The sequence below is a fragment of the Ursus arctos genome, unplaced genomic scaffold (assembly GCF_023065955.2).
Source record: "Ursus arctos isolate Adak ecotype North America unplaced genomic scaffold, UrsArc2.0 scaffold_18, whole genome shotgun sequence".
Lineage (NCBI taxonomy): Eukaryota > Metazoa > Chordata > Mammalia > Carnivora > Ursidae > Ursus > Ursus arctos.
Window position 1 is genome coordinate 19,201,134 of NW_026622852.1, and position 23,128 is coordinate 19,224,261.

The 23,128-nt window shown below is 37.2% G+C and overlaps 2 protein-coding genes across 3 annotated transcripts in view; one reads left to right on the plus strand and one right to left on the minus strand.

The window, feature by feature from the left end:
• The window catches only part of PLAA (phospholipase A2 activating protein), a 39,172-nt gene extending 33,620 nt beyond the window's left edge, over nt 1-5,552 (minus strand). The window contains exon 1 of the mRNA XM_026506434.4: nt 4,966-5,552. Coding sequence (XP_026362219.1) covers nt 4,966-5,114 — 149 coding nt within the window. The 5' untranslated portion in view covers nt 5,115-5,552. The remainder of the gene's footprint in view (nt 1-4,965) is intronic.
• A 1,952-nt stretch (nt 5,553-7,504) lies between these two features.
• The window catches only part of IFT74 (intraflagellar transport 74), an 81,208-nt gene continuing 65,584 nt past the window's right edge, over nt 7,505-23,128 (plus strand). For both annotated transcript variants that reach the window (XM_026506431.4, XM_057313496.1), the window contains exons 1-6: nt 7,505-7,698; nt 9,971-10,109; nt 13,514-13,649; nt 15,884-15,932; nt 17,442-17,540; nt 17,703-17,763. In XM_026506431.4, the coding sequence (XP_026362216.1) occupies nt 9,990-10,109; nt 13,514-13,649; nt 15,884-15,932; nt 17,442-17,540; nt 17,703-17,763 (465 nt within the window). In that variant the 5' untranslated portion in view covers nt 7,505-7,698; nt 9,971-9,989. The remainder of the gene's footprint in view (nt 7,699-9,970; nt 10,110-13,513; nt 13,650-15,883; nt 15,933-17,441; nt 17,541-17,702; nt 17,764-23,128) is intronic.

The window sequence follows — 23,128 nt, forward strand, 5'->3', positions numbered from 1 at the left end:
CAAGAATATTAGCGGCACTACCCATGAATAGGGACAAAAAAAGGGTAGGAACTAGAATAAGGAAGACTACTGAAAATCTTCAGAATCAGTTGGAGGCCAAATCATATGAAAAAACCCTCAAAGGAAGGTATTTGGTAGTAGCTATTTTTAACTTATCCACTTTATTATTTTTTTTTAAATATGCTTTTAGAAAGCATTTTATCAACAGGCCTACAGAAATCCAAAAGATAGGATGTGTTTAAAAATCTATATTATATAAACCGCTAAATCTACTTATTTGTGACTCTTAGCACTTCCTACTATAGATGTTTCTGTGCATCTTCTTTAGTGGTCTATGAAGTTCTGAAAGACAAAATCCAGATCTAATTCTTCTTTTTATCCCCCCAAGTTCCTAACACAATGTTATATGTGGTAAGCATTAAATATTTCTTGAATTGATGGAAAAAAATACTTAATACCAGTGTTAAGAGGGGGGGGAGGAGCAGCTATATATCCCAGCCAGACAACTGCCCGTCTTGCACCCAGAAAAGCTGAAAATCTTTGACTGGAAGGACACAAGGCATAGCTGAGACTTGGGGTATGAGGAACCGGTACCTTCACAAGGGCAGTCATTCTCCAGGCAGATCAGTCCAATGAAATGGTCCAGCCAGATAACCCTACACTGAAGCTCACAGCCAGCAAGCCCCAACCATGGGGAGACCCTCCCAGGAGCTTTTTGGTCCTCCACTCTTAACAATGAGCACAAAACAAGGATGACCAGACATATGGGGAAAGCACTCTTCACCATGAAATATAGTGATCAAAATAAATAGGGAGGGTAAAAAACCAATTTGAAGGAAACAGACCACTAAGAAAAAAATAACTTAAAAAAATCATCACTATCATTCTTAGAGATATATTGCAACCATGGAACAGGAACATAATTTCACAAAAAGTCAAGGCAATTTCTGAGAGAATACAGCAGAGAGAGAGAGAGAGGGAAAATAAATTCAGAAACAAGTTCAATATCTGAATTAAAAGTTCCAGAAAATAAGGACAGAGAAAATCAAGAGGAAGAAACCTAAGAACTGATTTAAGAAAATGTCCCAGAACTTACAGACATGAGTTTTCACATTAAAGGGCCCTCTAATGGCCCAGAACAATGCATGAATATACACTGTCTTCCAGAGAGAAAAAAATAATAGCTCAAGAATTAGATTGGCTTCAGACTTCTCAATTGTAACATTAAAGCCTAGAATACAATGGAGCAATGGCTCCTTAATTCTGAAGGAAAACTATTTGGGAATTAGAACGGTAGTACAAACATTTAAATTTTTATTCAAGTGGCAAGCAGAATAAAATCATTTTCAGACTTGCAAGGTCTAATACATTTATCACCAATGCACTTTATTTCAGGAAGTTCCTGAAGAATATGCTCCAGTAAGTCACCAGGAAAGAAAACTAAGAAGTAAAAGGACACAGATAACAGAAATCCAATACAAGAGGCCCAAAAGAGGGAACTGTAGAGAGCAAAATGAAGGCAGATGGCTGGATTTGTTGTGCACCAGACGTAGACAGACCAGTTTTCATTGCCGGGAAGATGAAACTAAAATATCCAGGGTGTCTAAAGCTCTTGAGAAGAGATTTAGGCAACTAGCTAGGAATATGAAGTTGAATTGGTGATAAATACATAGAAAATGAAACAAATGAAAACCTAAAAGAGGGCACTTACTAGCAACAGGGAGATCATAAAATGGTTGAGGAAAAGTTATCATAATTTATTTCACAGCTCCGGTGTAAATAGACTGTGCAGTCATAAAATACTGATTTCGTCTAAATTAAGGTTAACTACAAGGGTTAGAGCATAGAAAAAATGCATATATGATGGGGATTGTTAGGGGGCAGAAAGAGAGCTAAATACTCCATAGTATGAACAAAAATGCCTAAAATATTTTTAAAATAAAAAGAAATAGCAATAAAGCACTTTATACATAGATGTGCAAGTAAAATACAAAAAATAAGCAGTTAAAAGAGAGAAAAATTTTGCCTCCAAGAAAGGGAAATTGGAGTTGAGAAGAGAATGGCTCTGATTTCTCAACAAACCCCATGGAACTAACTGAACTTAGGACTCAAAGTGCTGAGTGTTTACATGAGGGAGAAATCATTTCAACCTCAGCATGGTCAGGGAAGATTTAAAACACAACCTTAAACCTGAAGTTGCATCTTTCAAATATGGGTAGTTTTCAAAAGGCAATGCAACAGTTGGTAACCGACTTGAGAAATTGTTTAATTTGAAGTGCGCTTACAGAGAGGCCTGAAGCAGTCTGAAACAATGGCATGTTGACTGGTTCAGTTCAGTGTCTAACCAAAAAATAATGTCTCCATTCTGAAGGGTCTTCTGAAGGCCCAGAGAATTTCTGGATTTTCAATGGGCTTTTGCGAAAGACACAGTATCTTGTTTAGTGCATCCTAGAATAGAACTACTTTGCTTCCCTAAAACTAAATTAAATTCCCCCAGCAGTCCCAAGCCATCTGTATACTAACTACCCTGATCAAGAACTCCATCAACAATGTACACGGGAAAACAATTTTCATTTACTATTTGGCCACATTTACAGCACTTTATTAACTTTATTAACATACCATGAAATAGAAATTGTCAGGATGTCAGCCTTGAGGACACTTTTTATATGGGTGTAGAAAAGACTCATCACCCAGTGACTATGAGATGCCCTACTCTAAGCATTTGGAAATCGGAGAGAAAACAATCTTATCTCGCTAATCACCCACTATCCACTCCTGCGGGCGGCACAATGCAGGCTCTCAATGAGTGTTAGCTGAATAAATTCATGAATGATTTCGAACACAAAACCAAAACCATGAGTTTAAAAAAAAAAACCCCACTTTTCTGGGCACCTGGGTGGCACAGTCGGTTAAATGTCTGCCTTCGGCTCAGGTCATGATCCCAGGATCCTGGGATCAAGACCCACATGGCAAGGAGTCTGCTTTGCCCTCTGCCCCTCCCCCCACTCATGCTTGTGCTCATTCTCTCTCTCTCTCTCTGAAAGAAATAAAATCTTTAAAAAAAAAAACACCACTTTTCAAATAAATGATTTCGGCCTCAAATTCCTGAAGTTCCTGAAAAATGCAAATGCTCCAGTGATTTAAGCTACAAAAGTTAGCAGAGTCCTACAAAACATGTGAAGTTTAATGACGGGACTTGACTATGACAGCGGGCATACTTTAGTTACTCCTTACTGCAATGTTTATATCCTACTAGGTATATGCTTCTACTGAACTCAATTTTAAAGATATAAGCTTAACCAGTAATGACACTCGAATACACAAAAAGTTAGGTGTTAGTGTTACTAAGTGATTTGGAATATCACAGAATCTTAGAAAGAGACCATTAGAGATCATCTCATCCAATTCAATATGCTCTACAATATTTCTAGTCTGTTTTATCATCATGTATTGGCTGCACTACAGCAAAAGCCTCCAGATTTCCACATTTATTCCTTGGCAATCCAATCTCCTCCAGCAGCTAGAAGAACTTCTCAACAGGTCAATCAAATCATGCTGCTCCCTGCATGAAACTCACTGAAGGCTTCTGCTTACTCCTCACAGCACTCATACCATAGCATCTGGTTCCAGCCAACCTCTGGCTCCGGCCCTCACCTCACAGCTCATTCCCTCCCGCACAAAGGGACTTGCCTCTTTCTTAATCCAGCGTCTCTGTGCTTGATCCTCCTAATGTCTACAAAGCTCTTTGAATTCATCCCTCCTCATTCCTTGCTCCCATGACCAGGTCCACCTTGGTATCAGCTTTAAAAAACAAAACCCTCCTCGGAGGGGCTTCCTTTAACATCCCTTCCCTCAATTCTATATTTGCTTTTTTCATAGTACACATGCCAGTGAATAATTATTTTACATTTTTCTGATCCACCTTCCCTCCCAGACTAGAAGAAAGCTCCATGAAAACGGGGAACTTGTCTGTTGTCTTATTCTTCTTCAGGATTGTAAACAAATAGGAGGCACCCAACCAACAGTTATCATCTGAATTTATGCATGGTTACCCAAACTCCGAGGGAAACCCATACTAATGGGAGACTTACTACAGAACAAAGCAAATCATCTGAAGTTTTCTCTTTCTAAACTGAAAGCGGTCTCCTGGGTCATAAATTTCCTGTTACAACCAGCCAAATCAGAACTGACCCCTTGAACTTGATTTGGACCTGAGCTTAACCTTCTGTTCCTTAATTTATCTTTTTGGTTAATCCCTCTGACAATCTTTTGAAGGCAATGGGCTTTCTCTCAAGAAAACAGTACATCCCTACATATCCACAAAACATGGGAAAAGTTTCATTCCCTCCATCTAGGCCCACCCCACACTACGGCCCACTCCAGACTAAGAAACTCTAATTTGGACAATAAGGAGAGCAGCCAAGGCAACTTTCTGCCACGCAATTTTTCAGAACTAAGGTTCTCAAAAATTAAAAGTTCTCAAAAATTAAATGTGAGGGAAAACTACAGAGCAAATTCTAGGGAAAGAAGAGGATTTACTTCAATTACATGTCAGATGTTTCACAATGTCTCATTTGGGGTGGTGCACCTAGCACAAATAAATTTTCAAATCTAAAAGAAACACAGGAAATCATCGCCCAATAGATAAGAGGTTCGTCCAAGGTCACCCACCCGTTAGTGGTCAAGTTAGGACAAGAACATACGTCTCTATTATCCGCTAGGACAAGAATGTACGTCTGTTACCCGAAAGCGGTGCTCTTTCCACCTACATCTCACAGGTTTCTTACACAGTGCGCCCAGAGTACAAGTGCTCTCAGAACTGGGAGGGAACGAGGACTGGAGTGAAGGCCGGGGAGAGTGAAGAGTAACAGCAGGGAACGTCCCTCTCTTCCCATCAGCACTAGGAAGCTTGCAACACAGGCGGGGGTGGGTGGTGGGAGCCCCCGGACTCGCAGCGCTCACCTGTCTGGGACCCAGAGGCGGGTAGTGCGGTCTCGGGACACGGACACAAAGGCCCCCGGCGGATAGAGGCTGCATACCAGGCCCCGCACATCCAGCTCGTGACCTGAGAGAGAGCAGCTTAGCCGGTACCTGGCGGCGCCGCTCGCCATGGCCCTCGTCGGTCCGGCTCCCGGGGCCCAGGCACCGCGCGAGATCAGTCCGCAGGGGAGGCCGGGGGTGCGCCGGAGCGCGGCGGGCGAGTGGCCTGCAGGTGAGAGGCCGCTGAGGACCGGAAGAGCCCGAGAGCCGGTGCGGAAGGGCGACGGGAAAGGGGAGCGCCGAACGGGCCGAGTGACACAGCAACCCTGACATACACGCCGGAATTCATCATCGGTCTCAGCCCGCCATGACGCAAAGCGTGTGCGTCCCGGCTGCTGAGGCTGACGCCGAGCTGAAGCTCGCTTCCCTCCCGCGCCTCGGACCGCCAGCCAAGGAAAAGCTAACGTCCGGCCGTTTCGCCCGATCGCCCCAATCCAGGTCCTTTCCGAGCCCGAGTCGTCTCCGAGTCCTGGCTGAACTGTAGTGCAAGATGTGGACCGGGACTACAAGTCCCACAATGCCACGCGCCAGTGGGACCCGAGCCGCAGGGGCGCCGAATCCAGATATTTTAAATCTTGATCCGAGGGGCTGCGCGCTCTCTTGTGGTTGAAAAAGATTGCTTAGGTCGTTGTGTCAGGGCATTTTAGCCCAGATTGCCCCAAGCCTACTCTGCAGTCTCTGGAGATTTTCACAAGCTAAACGTTGTTTTTTAGTTACAACGAGAGAGCTAGGGACCAAGTTGTAATCAATCATTTGCCTTAAATCCTGTGAACATTAAGTTGCGTTTTTGGTACTCTAAAATATTAAAATATTTTATGTGTTAAGCAATTCTAAGATTTAGAACATTTCTCCCAACTGTGACATCTGCATACAAATAACAAATGCTGAATCCCCCTCCCTTGTGTCTGAAGGCACTCAGGAAGAAATCTCCATAATGTCAGTAGCTTCTCTCAGACAATTCTGTGTACGGAGTAGTTGAGCAGCAGATGTTGTAGGGAAAGAAAAAATCTTTTTTTTCCTTTCTACCCTTCTAGGCTTTCCGTGGGGCGCTGTGACGAAAGACAGATCAGCAAGAGAAAAACAAATTTATTAACATGTATATCTCCTATTTACAAGAGAAACTCAGAAACGAGTACTCAAAAAGGTGGTTAGAGTCTGGGTTTATATAACATCTTAACAAAGGAACAGTGTTTACAGAAGAAAAGAAAAGGACCTCAAGTCTTTAGAGGCAGCAACTTACGGAGAGGCAAATATATGAGGAGCTAACGGTAGATGAAGGCCAGTTAGTGAAGTTCGTTATGTAGACGTCTCCGTGTAGTCTCTAGGCTGACAAAGGGTCTAAAGTTGTCTCCTATGACTAACTTTTGTCCTTCCTGGTAGAGACAGGCAAGAAGGGACACCTTTGAAAATTTATGTCCTGCTTTTACGCAAATAGGGGAGTGGTAGCTTTTCTTGTATCTCCTTCTTTCCAATTGCATTTAGCTCAAAATAATCCTTATACAAAACTGGCATATTCTGGAGTGGCAAATGCTACTACCATTCACTACAGTGTCCAAAAGGATAATAAATGACCATTACAAATATGTTGGGCTCAGATGGGAGAATTACATAAAAATATCTTACAAACTTGAAGTGAGAAGTTAGCCACGTGACATTATTTCATTTTCTATTAGATTCATTTTAAACTTCTTGAAGGCAGCATATTAGAAAATAAATCTGTATATAAATAATGTATGCAAGTTGGAAATAATGTAAAAAACGTCAAAAGTCCAATATATATGTATGTTATGATTATAGCTGTAATCACATTAACTCTGTAGGAAGACTGGAAGAAAACCAACTAGTAGTTACTTACTAGATCGGTGGGATTTGAGATGAAGTAGTTCTTACATTTTTTTTTAAATACTGATACTAAAATAGTTATTTTAAGACTACTGTCCATTTAATTCATCCTTTCTCACAAATTTGGACCAAAAGAACTCTGAAAGTAAGCTTAAAAGATAGGAAGCTTCCAACCAAATGAGGAATAGATGGTACCAGAAACGCATCTATACTTAATGCTGTGTATGTTGTGCAGTCCTAACAGAAAGGAAAATCATCTCTAATAAGAAGTAAAAAGACTGTACAAGGCTGCCTACCACAGATAACTTTAAATGATAGCACATGTGAGGTGACATAGCGACATAATAAAACTCGCTAAGAATGAATGCAGGTCGAGCACACAATCAGAGAGGTTGTTGTAATTATAAAGAACACTAAAATTTTCCAATAAAATGTTCTTTCTCAGCCAAGTCGCCGTCTCCTATTTCTTCCAGAAAAGCACCAAGGTATTCGGCCACAAAAATTAGCCCTCCAATCTCGCGAGAGCGGTTTACTCTCGCCTAGCTTGTAGTTACCGGGGCAGAGTCAGAAGATTGGCCAATCAGGATGAGGGCTCTCTCTCCGCCCCGCCTCCGTTGCCGGGATACGCAGTCGCGCGGGGCCGCTAGTGGTTAGGTCTGAGGGTCTGGGAAAGCTGCGCGAGGGAGAGCGAGGAGTCGCGAGTGAGCCAACGGGTACCGAGACAGACTGGTGGGCTCCGCAGGGGTGGCGGCCTCGGAAAGAAGTTGGAGCTCTTCTGACCGCTGCGACTTCCCTCCTGACGCGACGGAGGAGGTGAGAAATCCCAGGTCTCATCTATCCCTCCCTCAGTCCCTCGGCAGCCGGTTTTCTCACGTAGGAGAAACTGGTCCGCTCCGAAGAAAATATTTCCGAACTTTTCGCCTCTTAGCTGTTCTCCTCAGCCTGTCGCTAGGCTAGGGAAGTCCGACTCCAGTCCAGGAAAGCGTGTGGAGAGACCTCCTCAGACAGTCTCCTGTGGAAACCTGACAAGGCGAGACCAGAGAAGGATTCTAGAGCCTCAAAAAGAAAATTCACTGTGGTCTGAGGGATTTTACTCAAAGTAACAAATTTCTGTCTCGTATTCGCAGCTTTCCGCTTCTTCATATATGTTAAAATGGCTGGTTTAGGGAGGATAATGGTAGCAGTAATTCGGAGGCAGATGTTTTATATGTGGTATCTGTCATCTTCACAACAGCGCTAAGGTACAGCTCATTGCCACACTTGGGTCCTACAGATGAGGAAACATATCCAGCGGGGATTATGTAGCTGGTAACTGTCAGAGCTAAAGTTTGTGTCACTCATTTTTCTGAAATCAAAGGCCAGGCGCCTTCTCTGTGTGAATAACGGTGGGCATTGTGTGAATGACCCAGGAGTTAGTGGCATGTTTGTTACTAATGACCCTTTGTATTTTACCCTCTGGGACTGATGTAATGCTAAGCTTTCTCCAAGACAGTAAAGCAGTGGCAATCAGGTGGAAATTTTATATATTGTACATTTTCTTAAAGTTATCAGGAAAGCTAGAGTAATAGGCTTAAATTTTACATTGACAACAGTCATACCTCATTTTTCTTGAGCTTCTCAGATACTGTGTTGTTTTTGTTTTTGTTTTACAAATTGAAGGTTTGTGGCAAACCTGCATCAAGTAAGTCTGCTAGCGCCTTTTTCCCAACAGCATTTGCTCACTTCATGCCTGTCACATTTTGGTAATTCTGGTGATACTTCAAACTGCTATTATATTTGTTATAGTCATCTGTTAATAGTAATTAGGACTTGCTGAAGGCTTAAGTGATGATTAGCGGTTTTTAGCAATATTTTTTCACTAAGGTGTAAATTTATGTAAACATAACTGAAGCAAAATTTAGTGAAATACCCTTCCTTTGTGCAGTAAACTCTTATATTTTTTTATTTCACGTTTAAAATATATTGATCAGAACCTACCAAATTGTTTTCACAACCCACTAATAGGTCGTGACCCATAATCTGAAAAATGCTATTCTAAATTATCAGGCAAACTTTAAATAATACATTCTGATGAGTAAAGGAGGGGGCTGAAAAACTGGGAGAGAATGAGTGAATTAAGGAACTGGTTTAAAAGGAGATGCAGTGAGAATAAAGATGAGATAGGTATAAGGAGTGGAGATTAAGGTCAGAGAATGAAGTATTTTGATTGATACTGAGGTGAAACAATTCCAGGTGATGACAAGCTCCAGGTCTACCCATAGCTATGGATGACTGAAATGGAGTTGAAATGGTTACTGAAATTTAGGTCAGGGAACGGTGACCTAGAATGTTAGGTATTGAATCCAGTATCCCTGTGAAAGTCATCTAGGACATTGGTGGAACTGAAATAGAGAGAATGAACTAGGTACAAAAGACTTTAGTGAAGATGGAGGGAGAGATTAGGTGGTCCATAGATAAAAGCAACGAGGAAAGATCCAAGGCAATAAGGTTGCAAAGGAAGAGAGTCTTGTTCATTTTTTTTTTAAAGATTTGGAATAATAATATTTTGAAAGTGACGCTGGGGAGCAAGGGGAGTGTTGTGCACTCCCTTTGTTTTGGATTTGTGTATTGAGAAGCTAAAACAGCCTTTCCTACTGAAAGTGTTTTGGGGAGAAGCTGGGATTCTGTTATAGCAAAGAGTAAAATGAAGTATTTGATAACAGGGTTGAGAATATAAGGGAATGAATCATATACCAAGAGCCCAGAGAAAAAGTAGGGAGAGAAGAAAGGTGCTGGATATGTCAGAAAAGAGAAATTTTACGAGAATATGGGAAGAGCTCAAGACAGAGGGGCTTGCATTTTAGTAAGAAAATAGGGAACTGAGGAAGGCATATTATAATAAATGATTTCATGGTTCCATTCTAAATGTAACAATGTCAAACTTGAACAAAATGAAGCAGGTTTAGCCTTGTAGTGGTACTTGGAATGGCAATTCACAAGAAAAGTTATTGTGGATTAAATGTTTAAAGGAAAGCTATGTGAATGTCCAGTGTCTTGCTATAGAAGATACCAAAGAAGAATTGAACTGTTTCTTGTTTCCAAATAGTGGTTAAAGTGAACAAACAATGGCCAGTAATCACAAACCTTCTGCAGCTCGCCCTGTTTCACGAGGTGGAATTGGGTTGCCTGGAAGACCTCCTTCTGGAATACGACCCCCATCAGGAAATATTCGAGTGGCAACTGGAGTAAGTTTCAAACAATTCTATTGAATTCTTGTGCATATGTCCTGGTAGAAGTTGGAAAGCCTGTCTATAATAATTTTTCTTTGTTCTTTCTTTATTTTGTCAGCATACTATTACACATAATTTTGGGGGGGAAATACCTAGAAGTATAAATGTGGGAGGATGTCTGAAGGACATTATTGAGAGAAGATGCCTGCTAATACTGATATTCAAATTTATTTTAAAGGTACAGTAATTTCAGTGGTGTAGTTTATTGGTGCCTGGATCAAATGAAATGGAGGAGATGAGAAACAAAATTATACATACATAAGAACATAATGATTAAGGTGACATTTCAAAATAGTTGGAAAAGCATGGAGCATTCAGTAGTGCTTTCAAATAATGGGTAAACCATTTATTTTTAAAAATCGACCTCTCCCTCACACAGAATTCTAGATGTTTTAGAAACTTTATATTTACAAAATGAAACTGTAAACGTACTGGAGGAAAATATAGGCGATTATTTCATATAAACTTGGTGTGGACTAGGCCTTTGTAAAACAAACACGAAGTACTGAAAAGGAAAGTATTTTTATATTTATATATTTCAATTTTTTAAAATTGAAAACACCGTAAGAAGTTAAAAATGACAAATTGGTAAAAAGTATTTGCAACATTTATATCATAAATAGAGTTCAAAATCTTAAAATGAAAAAGCAAACTTTACTAACTTGTAAGAGCTCTTTTTATAGTAAGGCTCTGAACCCTATGTTCAATCAAAATTACATGAAAATTACATGTTCAATCAAAATTACAATATAAAACTATTCTAAAATTCATCTAAAACAATAAAAAAGCAAAAATGAGAAAAGTACAGTGCTCTAATATAAAAATACATTATAAATAATAAGTAAAACAGTATTTTGGTTGCCACAGCAGCCTAGAAACAAACTAGAAAATGTTCATAACTTAATGTGAAATGGAGAGTCTCATAAATCAGTAAGAGAAACATATACCACATTAGAAAAAATTGGATAAACTTTATAAACTGATAATTCTAAATAGACTAATATCCTGTAAAGATGATTATTACAGTTTCATTAGAGTTATAATAGTGAAAATTTTAAAGCAACTTAAATTACCACAGGTAAATCTTAAATAAATTATGATATATCTATCCTTATAATAGGCTATTAAGTAGTCATTGAAAATTATTTTCAAAGAGGATTTGAGGAAATTATATATCTTTATAATATAGTTTTAAGTGTAAAAAGCACTGTGGTGCCAGTTGAACATAAAAATATACATTTATATGTAAATAGAAAGAAAATAATATGCCAAAATATTCATATTAATTTTTCTGAAGATTGCAACTGATGGTTTCAACTCCTTGTATATCAAGCTTACACAGTAGGCTAACTGCAAACTAGAAATAATGCTGGGTCCTGTGTTTAATTCATTAGAAGAACAGTAATTTTTGGAGGGAAAAATTTTGGTAAAGTCAGGTTTTCTTAAATTTTTCTGGTTTTTCTAGAGTTTCAGGTAATATTGTTAACATCATCAACTTACACTGACATGGTTTTTCTAAAGTCTTCACATATATAGTTTTGAGCTATTAAGAATTTTTATTTTAGTAAGAATTTATGCTTGCTAATGAAATATTTATAGAAGAATTCAGATACTTATTGGCCACCTACTCAGTGCCATGTGCTTTACCCATTTAATGTTTGTAGTTTTTAAAATATTGATGCTTGCTGTAAAACATACAAAGGAAAATGTCAGAGTTCCTTCCTACCCCAGGTATTACTATTGTCGACAGTGTGATGTGTATCCTTCCAGACTTTTTTCTGTTCATTTACAAACACTAATACACATGCATGTGAGATTGTATGATTTTAATATTTTCTAAAATGACTATATTATATACATTGTTATGTATCTTATCCATTACTTTCAATAATATAAGTATATTTTCATATGAGTACATATATGTCTATTCGTTCTTTTAAATGTGTGTAATTTTAATTTATACTTCTCTGTATTTTTATTTGGTAAAGTTTACCTAGGAAGAGATTTAGCATTCTCTTCCAAAGATCACTCAGGATAATCCTGAATTCATTTCATTTGAATTTGTGGTTAACAGTGTTTCTGTGTCCAGCATATTCTTTGGTATGTTTTACTCTTGCTGGCCCCCACAATAATTACCAAGTAATTCTCAGAATCACTTAAGAATTATGTTATCTTATAGGATTAGAGGCTACCATCTAACAGTATTAAAGACAATCAAAATGAATGACAATGGTTATATACAATCCCTATCTAAAATGTCTACTACATATTTAATCTACTACTTAATTCTTTGACAGAGAGTGGGGAAAAAGGAAAGAAAGGGTGGAAGATAAACATAAGAATGATAACTTGGAACAGCTTCGGGTTGTCTCATACCTTCCCAACCTGTCCATGTTGTATGAACTGACATGTCTTTTTTTCCCCAAAGATTTTATTTATTTATTTGAGAGAAAGAGAGAGAAAACACAAGGGGGTGGGGGAGCAGAGGGAGAGGGAGAAGCAGAGAGCTGGACAACGGGGCCTCAATCCCGGGACCTGAAGGCAGATGCTTAACTGACTGAGCCACCTAGATGCCCCAAGAAGGGAGTCTCTTGTTCTTTCCGCAGAGTGTATAATGTTATATTGGATTTTGAAGACCTGACATAGAGAATCATGTGGAGTAATAATATGAATGCTTATTGAATAATGTAATCCTTTAACTCTTATTTGGCTATCTTGTGATGGAATTATATATAATTTCAATTTAAAAATGAAAATTTCTTTTTTATTTTGAAGGTAATGTATACTTACTGTAATAATGCTGAAAATACCAAATTGTGAAAAGGATAACATAAAAATGAACTATAATATCATTATATTATATGAGGATAACCATTGTTACTGTTTTTTATGTAATTCTCCAGACTTTGTTTTACAAAATGGAATTATGAATACTGTTCTATAAACTATTTTTTTATATATTACAAGTTATTCAACCATTTCCGGTGTTTAAATAAGGACAAATATGTGTATATTTAGTTTCTTTCCAATTTAGGGGTGTTATAAATAATGTTTGCACATAGAAATGTATTTATTTATTCATTTAACCTTATTTTTCTTGAAATATAGTTGACACAATAAAAATTTTTTTTAGAATTTTAAATTTTAAAGAAATGTGCTATTTAATGTTCACAGAATTTTAAATGTTAAAGAATTTTATTTAATAATATTTCATATTTCAGAAATTCAAAAATATAAGGAATATTTTACAAATTAAATAGGATTTTAATTTTTAAAAAATATTCTTTGCAGTCTTAACAGTAGTAGGAGGTGTAGTATTTTTCTAGTTTACTAAAACTAGAGTCATGTTTTTCATTTAGATGCCACCTGGAACAGCAAGACCAGGCTCTCGTGGTGGTCCCATAGGGACAGGAGGAGTTCTCTCTTCTCAAATCAAAGTTGCTGACCGTCCTGTAACACAACAAGGTTTGAGTGGAATGAAAACTGGAATGAAAGGTATCTATTTTAAGAAGATGAGTATATATATATATATTTTTAAAGATTTTATTTATTTATTTGACAGAGAGAGGCAGCGAGAGAGGGAACACAAGCAGGGGGAGTGGGGAAGAGGGAGAAGCAGGCTTCCCGCCAAGCATGGGGCCTGATGTAGGGCTCGATCCCAGAATGCTGGGATCATGACCTCAGCCGAAGGCAGACGCTTAAGGACTGAGCCACCCAGGCGCCACAAGATGAGTATATTTTATATAAGAAGTATTACAGGGGCACCTGGGTGGCGCAGTAAGTTGAGCATCTACCTTTGGCTCAGGTCATGATCTAGCAGGGATCAGTGGGGAGTCTGTTTCTCCCTTTCCCTCAGCCCCTCCCCCTGCTTGTGTTCTCTCTCTCAAATAAATAAAATCTTAAAAAAAAAAAGTATGACGGTACCTTATTGCTAAATGAGAATTATAAAAAAGCTATTTTATTCAATTTTTATTCCTTGATTCACAAAACTGTGGTTAGGGTTAAATAAAAAAGTGAATGTGAAAATACATTGTGAACTAGAGAGTACATACATATGTGAGCTATTTTAATCTTCATTTTTCTGAACATGGAATTTGTTATAACTTGAAGAAATTTGAAATAATTTGAAGAAAAGTTCAGGAATGAAAATTAGATTCTAGTACTACATAGAAATATTTTGAAATACGTTTTGATATAAAAAATCACACTATTAAGATATTTATGTAATTATGAGAAATGAGTCAAGAAGTGTTACATTTTCTAATAATTAATGCTTCATTATAATATAACTCCCTAAATAAGGAAATAAGGCTAATGTATAGATTTTTACTGCATCTTTCCTTATGCCTCTGTCTGTGTTTAAAAAGGCATAATAGTACATTACGTGTTAAGATTCTAAAAATTGGTCTGTGATATATACAAATCAAACCATGGTGAACTGCTTTATAATGAGTTTTTTATTTTCTGTATTTGTGACAAACGACTTATCAGGGATGAAGATATTCTACTGGGAAAAAAGTAACTATAAGATATTATACAGTCTTGTATAATGTAAGGTGCAATGCCTTTGAGAAGTTTTCTTTATTGTAATACTGCTTAGCTTGCTGAATATTAAAAAACAATTGTTTAGAAATGCTTGCTTAATAATTATCAATATTGTGGAAAAAGTGTCAAAATTATATAATTGTTTAGTCTTTAAAAATGTATTCACAGAAATGTTTGTACATTTTATATTATTAAAAATTGCTATAGATAATTTATCAAATATTTATTACTCTATAGATTTCTCCTTCAGAACAGAACCAGTATCAGTTAAGATAGTTACTACCAGTATACTTCAGAGTCTTACATGAAAGAGTTCTGATTATTAGCGCTATGCACTATCTGCTGTAACTTGTTCTTACCTGCTCTGGTGCCCCATTTCCCACTCTAACACATTTTCTCCCTCTTCTGAGCATACATCTCACAGTCAGTGCTCTCTACCCTTACCTCTCCCACATTGCAGAGCACTTCATCTCTCAAGGTTTGGGACATTTAGCCTAGGACTATATTCTTATTCCTACTGAAATAACTGAAATAATATCGTGTTTCTGAAAAAAAGATCTCTGAGACAAATTATGAAAAATCATAATCTCTTGCATTGAGAAATACACAGTCTAAATCTGCACTGTCCATTATGATAATCAATAGCTACATGTAGCTATTTATTTTTAAATTAATTAAAATTAGATAAAATAAATAAATATTCAGCTGTCTAGTAGCATCAGCCACAGTTCAAGTGCTCAATAATCCCACGTAGCTACTTTATTGGACAGTGTTGATACAGAATATTTCCATTGTTGCAAAAGGTTCTCTTAGATAACCCTGTTCTAGACTTTCTTAGTTTGCATTCAGTCCACCTGACCTGTAGAGTCTATTTGTCTTAACAGCCCTACCTCTAGTCCCATTTTTGTGGTCTTAATTCAAGTTTCCATTATGACATGATGCTAAGATACTCTCTTTTCATTTCACCTTGAGATCAAGAGTCACATGCTCTACCGACTAAGCCAGCCGGGTGCCCCACTGTTCTTTACCATTTTAATGATTCATCTTGATTATCAAATTTATTGGGGCATAAATAAAGACTGTCAGAACTGTGGAGTGTAACTGTGGTTCTGCTTTGGAATTGCTATTTTGGTGGCATTTCCAAACTGAACAGTAATAATTAAAAACCTTTTTTTTTTTTTTAGGTCCCCAGAGGCAAATTTTAGACAAATCTTACTATCTTGGGCTTCTTCGGTATGTTTCTTCCTATGTATGGTCATGAAGTTTTAACTCTGGTACTTATTAAGATAACTAGGTGTCTTTTGAGTTCTAAGAATTATTTTGTGTTCTAATATAATTTCTGGTTAATTTGTGTTAACAAAATATATGTGATAATACAATTAGGCCGAGATTTTAAATTGTATATATTTGCATGTATATGAGCTGTTTATGTTCACTATTTTTCATAAAATGATAAGAATAATCTTTTATGCTTCTTTCACTAATTACTCTGAAATATATTATTCATACCACTGACATGTCACTAGTTGTATCTAATAAGAAAGGGAAAATGTATACTTATTTATGATATATTAACTAGTGTAGGGTTTTACATAAATGTATATTTGGTCAATTGCTCCAAATGTGACATAATTTTAATTAATTCAAAAGGTTTATCATGTGACTCTTAAGAATGAAGTTCTAAATTGAGAACTTTTTTCTTATTCTCTACCTACCTTTTTCTTGCTCAGATGTCGTACTGTCCTATCTCCATTTTCCCATTTTACTTTGTTTTCCTCTTGGCTCATTATCTAGATCTTCTTTCTCTCTTACTTCCATTTCTTTTAATCCATCCTTCTAATCGTGTCCTAAAAGTCCTGTTTTCTTTCTCAGTTATCCTTGATTCTTTCATTTCTCAATTATCAGGATCCTTTATGATTCTCAAACTTCTAAAAGGCAATAAAGAGAAGTGTAGGTTTTCCCCATCAGTCCATTAAGGTTAGCATTAAGCTAAACTAACATCAGCAAAAAAAAATAGTGAGGCCATCAGTTATATAGCATCTCTTATTATCCAGCCACTTCTTAATTAAAAGAAGGAAAACATACAGAACTATTTTTCATCATTGCATTTCCTTGCTTCTCCAGGATTTGTGCTTCTGCATAAAAAAAGTAGTTCTAGATATAATTATTATATTATATTATCTAGATGTAATTATTTGATGCTATAGCAGTGGTTCTCAACTGGCAGTGATTTTGCCCCCTAGAGAACATTTGGCAATTTTTAGGTACATATTTTGTTGTCACAACTGGGGTTGAGGGGTTCTGCTACTGATAACTTGACCAGGTGTACTGTTAAACATCCTACAGTGCACAGGATAGCCCCTTCCCCACGGTCAGACCATTCTTTAGGACCTAAAATGTCAATAGTGCTGCTTTTGAGAAGCCCTGTCCTAGAGGGTAGCAGGAGCTGTAAGGGTGACAATTAAGCATCTACTTCTGTCTAAAGATAGTTCATTTGACCAGGCTTACATTCTGGTCCTATTGCATCTCAATGATTAGAGAATCTCTTTCAGTTTCTTATCAAATTTGGGATATGCCTCATTCTTAGTTAAATAAGCCACATAAATTGTTTTTCTTTCTTTAGTGAAATTTCACAAAATAGTTTATATTGTTACACATCTATGAGAAGTTTGTTTTGTTGGACTAGAAAAGCTCTTTTCTGGGTTAGAAATATTGCTGACTTTCTAATTTCTTTTCATTTAGAAGTAAAATAAGCGAACTTACAACAGAAATTAATAAACTTCAGAAAGAGATAGAAATGTACAATCAAGAGAATTCAGTATATTTGTCATATGAAAAGAGGTGAGTAATTTTGGCATTAAAATTATACAAGACCTTTTTTATTAATAGGCAACATTTAATGTAATAGATTTCAGAAGTTTAATACTGAATTCATAGTTAAACATAATGTTTGTGATATTCTTCTTATTTATGTGTTTATGAATATTTGTTTTATGCTTGCAGAGCTGAGACTTTAGCTGTTGAAATCAAAGAGTTTCAAGGACAACTAGCAGACTACAACATGGTATTTGCTCTTTCCTGAGATTTTTTTGAATATTTTTATTGCTTTTTGCCACCTTAAAAATGTATTATTTTAAATACCAAATAATACATGAATACATGCTTATGGTAAAAGATTGAAAACAGGGAAAGTGGACAGATTAAAGTATCACTTTGCTTTTTCCCTCATTTCCCTCCCCAGAAATAATTTGGCTTAACCGATTGACATGCATTCTGCCAGTTGTCTTTTTTTTTTTAATGTTTCAATTTTTTATTTAAAATTTAGTTAGTTAACATACAGTGAGTGTAATGTCAGTTTCAGGAGTAGAATTTAGTAATTCATCACTCACATATAACACCCAGTGCTCATCACAAGTACCCTCCTTGATACCCATCATCCATCTAGCCCATCCCTACCCACCTCCCTTCATCAGCCCTTAGTTCTCTATCATTAAGAGTCTCTTTTATGGTTTGCTTTGCTCTCTCTTTTTTTCTTTCCCCTATGTTCATCTGTTTTGTTTCTTAAATTCCACATATGAGTGAAATCATATGGTATTTGTCTTTATTGACTGACTTATTTTGCATAGCATAATACACTGTAGCTCCATACATGTCATTGCAAATGGTAAGATTTCATTCTTTTTTATGACTGAGTAATATTTCAGTGTGTGTGTGTATATCACATCTTTATCCATTCATCAATTGATATCCATTCATCAGTCAATGGACATTTGTGCTCTTTCCATAATTTGGCTATTGTTGATAATGCTGCTGTGAACATCAGGGTTCATGTCACCCTTTGAATCAGTGCTTTTGTATCCTTTGGGTAAATATCTAGTAGTGCAATTGCTGGATCATAGGGTAGTTCTATTTTTAACTCTCTGAGGAACCTCCATACTGTTTTCCAGAATGGCTGCACCAGTTTGCATTCTCACCAACAGTGCAAGAGCATTCCATTTTCTCTGCATCCTCACCAACCTCTGTTGTTTCCTGTGTTGTTAATTTTAGCCATTCTGACAGGTGTGAGGTGGTATCTCATTGTAGTTTTGTATGTATTTCCGTGATGATAGGTAATGTTGAGCTCGTTTTCATGTATCTGTTAGCCATCTGTCTTCTTTGGAAAAATGTCTATTCATATCTTATGCCTTTTTCTTAAGTGGAGTATTTGTTTTTTGGGTGTTGAATTCATAAGTTCTTTCTTTTTTAAGATTTTATTTAGTTATTTTATTTATTTATTTATTTTAAGATTTTATTTATTTGTGTGACAGAGAGACAGCCAGCGAGAGAAGGAACACAGAAGGGGAGTGAGAGAGGAAGAAGCAGGCTCCCAGTGGAGGAGCCCGATGTGGGACTCGATCCCGGAATGCCGGGATCACGCCCTGAGCCGAAGGCAGACGCTTTAACGACTGCGCTACCCAGGCGCCCCTTATTTAGTTATTTGACAGAGAGAGAGAGTGGGGGCACACAAACAGGGGGAGCGGCAGGCAGAGGGAGAGGGAGAAGCAGGCTCCCCGATGAGCAGGGAGCCCAATGTGGGACTTGATCCCAGAACACTGGGATCAAGACCTGAGCCGAAGGGAGACGATTAACCAACTGAGCCACCCAAGTGCCCTGAATTCATAAATTCTTTATAGATTTTTGGATGCTAACCTTTTGTCAGATATGTCATTTGCATATGACAAATATGTCACCTTCTCCAATTCCAAAGGTTGTCTTTTAGTTTTGTTGATTGTTTCATTCACTCTGCAGAAGTCCCAATAGTTCATTTTGCTTTTGTTTCCCTTGCCTGTGTCTAGTAAGAAGTTGCTTATAGCTGATGTCCAACATGTTACTGCCTATGTTCTCTAGGATTATGATGGTTTCCTGTCTCACATTTAGGTCTTTCATCCATTTTGAATTTATTTTTGTGTTTGGTGTAAGAAAGCGGTCCCGTTTCATTCTTCTTCATATTGCTGTCCAGTTTTCCCAACACCATTTGTTGAAGAGACTTTTTTTTTTCCATTGGGTAGTCTTTCCTGCTTTGTTGAAGATTAGTTGATCATATATTTGTGGGTCCATTTCTGGGTTTTATATTCTGTTCCACTGATCTGTGTGTCTGTTTTGTGCCAGTACCATACTGTCTTAATCACTACAGCTTTATAATATAGTTTGAAATTCAGAGTCCTGATGCCCCCAATTCTGTTTTTTCTTTTCAAGATTGCTTTGGCTATTCGGGGTCTTTTCTGGTTCCATAGAAATTTTAGGATTGTTTATTCTACCTCTGAAAAATGCTGGTGGTATTTTGATAGGGATTGCATTAAATGTGTAGATTGCTTTGGGTAGTATAGACGTTTTAACAATATTTGTTCTTCTAATCCATGAGCATAGAATGTTTTTCCATTTCTTTGTGTCATCTTCAGTAACTTTTATCAGGGGTCTATAGTTTTCAGGGTACAGATCTTTCACCTCTTTGGTTAGGTTTATATACCTAGGTATCTTACGGTTTTTGGTGCAGTTGTAAATGGGAGTGATTCCTTCATTTTTTTTCCCTCTTCTTCATTATTGTATAGAAATACAACACATTTCTGTACATTGATTTTGTATTCTGCAACTTTACTGAATTGGTATATCAGTTCTAGCAATTTTTTTGGTGGAGTCTTTCAGGTTTACTACATAGGATATCATGTCATCTGCAAGTAGTGAAAGTTTGACTTCTTCCTTGCCGATTCGGGTGCCTTTTATTTCTTTCTGTTGTCTGATTGCTGAGGCTAGGACTTCCAGTATCATGTTAAATAACAATGGTGAGAGTGGACATCCTGTCTTGTTCCTGACTGTAGAGGAAAAGCTCTCAGGTTTCCCCACTGAGGATAATATTAGTTGTCGGTCTACCATATATGGCTTTTAGGATGTTGAGGTATGTTCCTTTTAACTCTACTTTGCTGAGATTTTTTATTAAGAATGGATGCTATACTTTGTCAAATGCTTTTTCTGCATCTATAGAGAGTATCATATGGTTCTTTTCTTTTATTAATGTGGTGTATCATGTTGATTGATTTGCAAATATTGAACCACCCTTGCAACCCAGGAATAAATCCCACTTGATCATGGTGAATGATTCTTTTAATGTACTGTTGAATGTGATTTGCTAGTATTTTGTTCAGAATTTTTACATCCACGTTCACCAGGGATATTGGCCTGTAGTTCTCTTTTTTAATGGAGTCTTTGGTTTTGAAATCAGGGTAATGCTGGCCTCATAGAATGAGTTTGGAAGTTTTCTTTCCATTTCTATTTTTTGGATAGTTTGAGAAGAGTAGGCATTAGCTCTTCTTTAAATGTTTGGTAGAGGGGCACCTGGGTGGCTCAGTTGGTTAAGCATCTGCCTTCAGCTCAGGTCATGGTCCTGGGGTCCTGGGACTGAGCCTTGCACTGGTCTCCCTTCTCAGTGGGGAGTCTGCTTCTCCTTCTCTCTCTGCCTGCAGCTCCCCTTGCTTGTACTTGTTCTCTCTGTCTCTCTGTCAAATAAATGAATAAAATCTTAAAAAAAAAAAAAAAAAGAACTAAGTGGATATAATACTATCCAGTAATTATAATAAAAAGAAAGGTTTGGTAGAATTCCCCTGGGAAGCCATCTGGCCCTGGACTTTTGTTTATTAGGAGAGTTTTGATTACTGCTTCAATTTCTTTGCTGGTTGTGGGTCTGTTCAAGTTTTCTATTTCTTCCTGTTTCAGATTTGGTAGTTTATGTTTCTAGGTATTTATCCTTTCCTCCATATTGCCTAATTTGTTGGCATGTAATTTTTCATAAATTCTCTTATTATTCTTTGTATTTCTGTGGTTTTGGTTGTGATCTGTCCTCTCTTGTTTGTGATTTTGTTTATTTGGGTCCTTTCTCTTTTCTTTTTGATAAGTCTGGCTAGGGGGTTATCAGTATTATTAATTCCTTCAAAGAACCTGCTCCTGACTTCATTGATTGGTTTTTTTGCTCTTTTTGTTTCTATATCCTTTCTTTCTTTCTCTTTCTTTCTTTCTTTCTTTCTTTCTTTCTTTTCTTTTTTTTAGAGAGAGAGAGAGAGAAAGCACATGGGGGGGAGCAGAGGGAAAGGGAGAGAGACAATCCTAAGCAGATTCCACACCCAGCGTGGAGCCCATCTCAGGGCTCAGTCTCAAGACCTTGAGCTGAAATCAAGAGTCGGATGCTTAACTGACTGAGCCACCCAGGAACCCCATATCATTTATTTATGCTCTAATCTTTATTATTTCCCTTCTTCTGCTGGCTTTAGGCTTCATTTGCCATTCTTTTTCTAACTCCTTTACGTGTGAGGTTAGGTTGTGTATTTGAGATTTTTCTTGCTTTTCAAGGTAGGCCTATATTGCTATATGCTGACCACATTTGCTGCATCTCTAAGGTTTTGGACCATCGTGTTTTTGTTTGTTTCCATTTTTTTTTTTTAATTTCTTCTTAAATTTCCTGGTTAACCAATTCATTCTTTAGTAGGATGTTCTTTAACTTCCATGTATTGGGTCTTTCCAAATTTTTTCTTGTTATCTTGTGGTTAACTTCTTCCAGTTTTATAGCATTGTGGCCAGATAATATATGTGGTATGATCTCAGTCTTTTTGTAGTTGTTGAGGCCAGATTTGTGACCCAGTATGTGATCTGTTCTGGAGAATGTCTCATGTGCACTTGAAAAGAATGCGTATTCTGCTGCCTTAGGATGGAATGTTCTGAATATATCTGTTAAGTCCATCTGGTCCAATGTGTCATTCAAGCCGTTGTTTCCTTGTTGTTTTTCTGCTTAGATGATCTGTCCATTGCTGTAAGTGGGGTGTTAAAGTCTCTTACTATTATTCTGTTATTATCAATGAGTTTTTTTTTAATGTTTGTTATTAATTGTTTTATACATTTGTGTACTCCCAAGTTGAGCATAAATATTTACAATAGTTAGATCTTCTTGTTGGATAGACCCCTTAATTATGATTTAGTACCCTTCTCCATCTCTTGTTATAGTCTTTGGTTTAAAATCTAGTTGTCTGATATAAGTATGGCTACTCTGGCTCTTTTTTGAGGTCTGTTTGCATGGTAAATTGTTCTCCATCCCTTCACTTCCACTTTGCAGGGGTGTTTAGGTCTAAAATGAGTCTCTTATAGGCAGCATATAGATGGGTCTTGGTTTTTTTCTGTTTCTATGCCCTGTGTCTTTTGATTAGAGCATTTACTCCATTTATATTCAGAGTGGTTATTGATAGATATGAATTCAGTGCCACTTTATTACCTGTTAAAATGTTGTTTCTGAAGATTTTCTCTGTTCCTTCCTAGTCTTTGTTGCTTTTGGTCTTTTTTCCCCACTCAAAGAGTCCCCTTTAATATTTCTTGTGGGGTGGGTGTACTGGTCATGAACTCCCTTGTAGTTT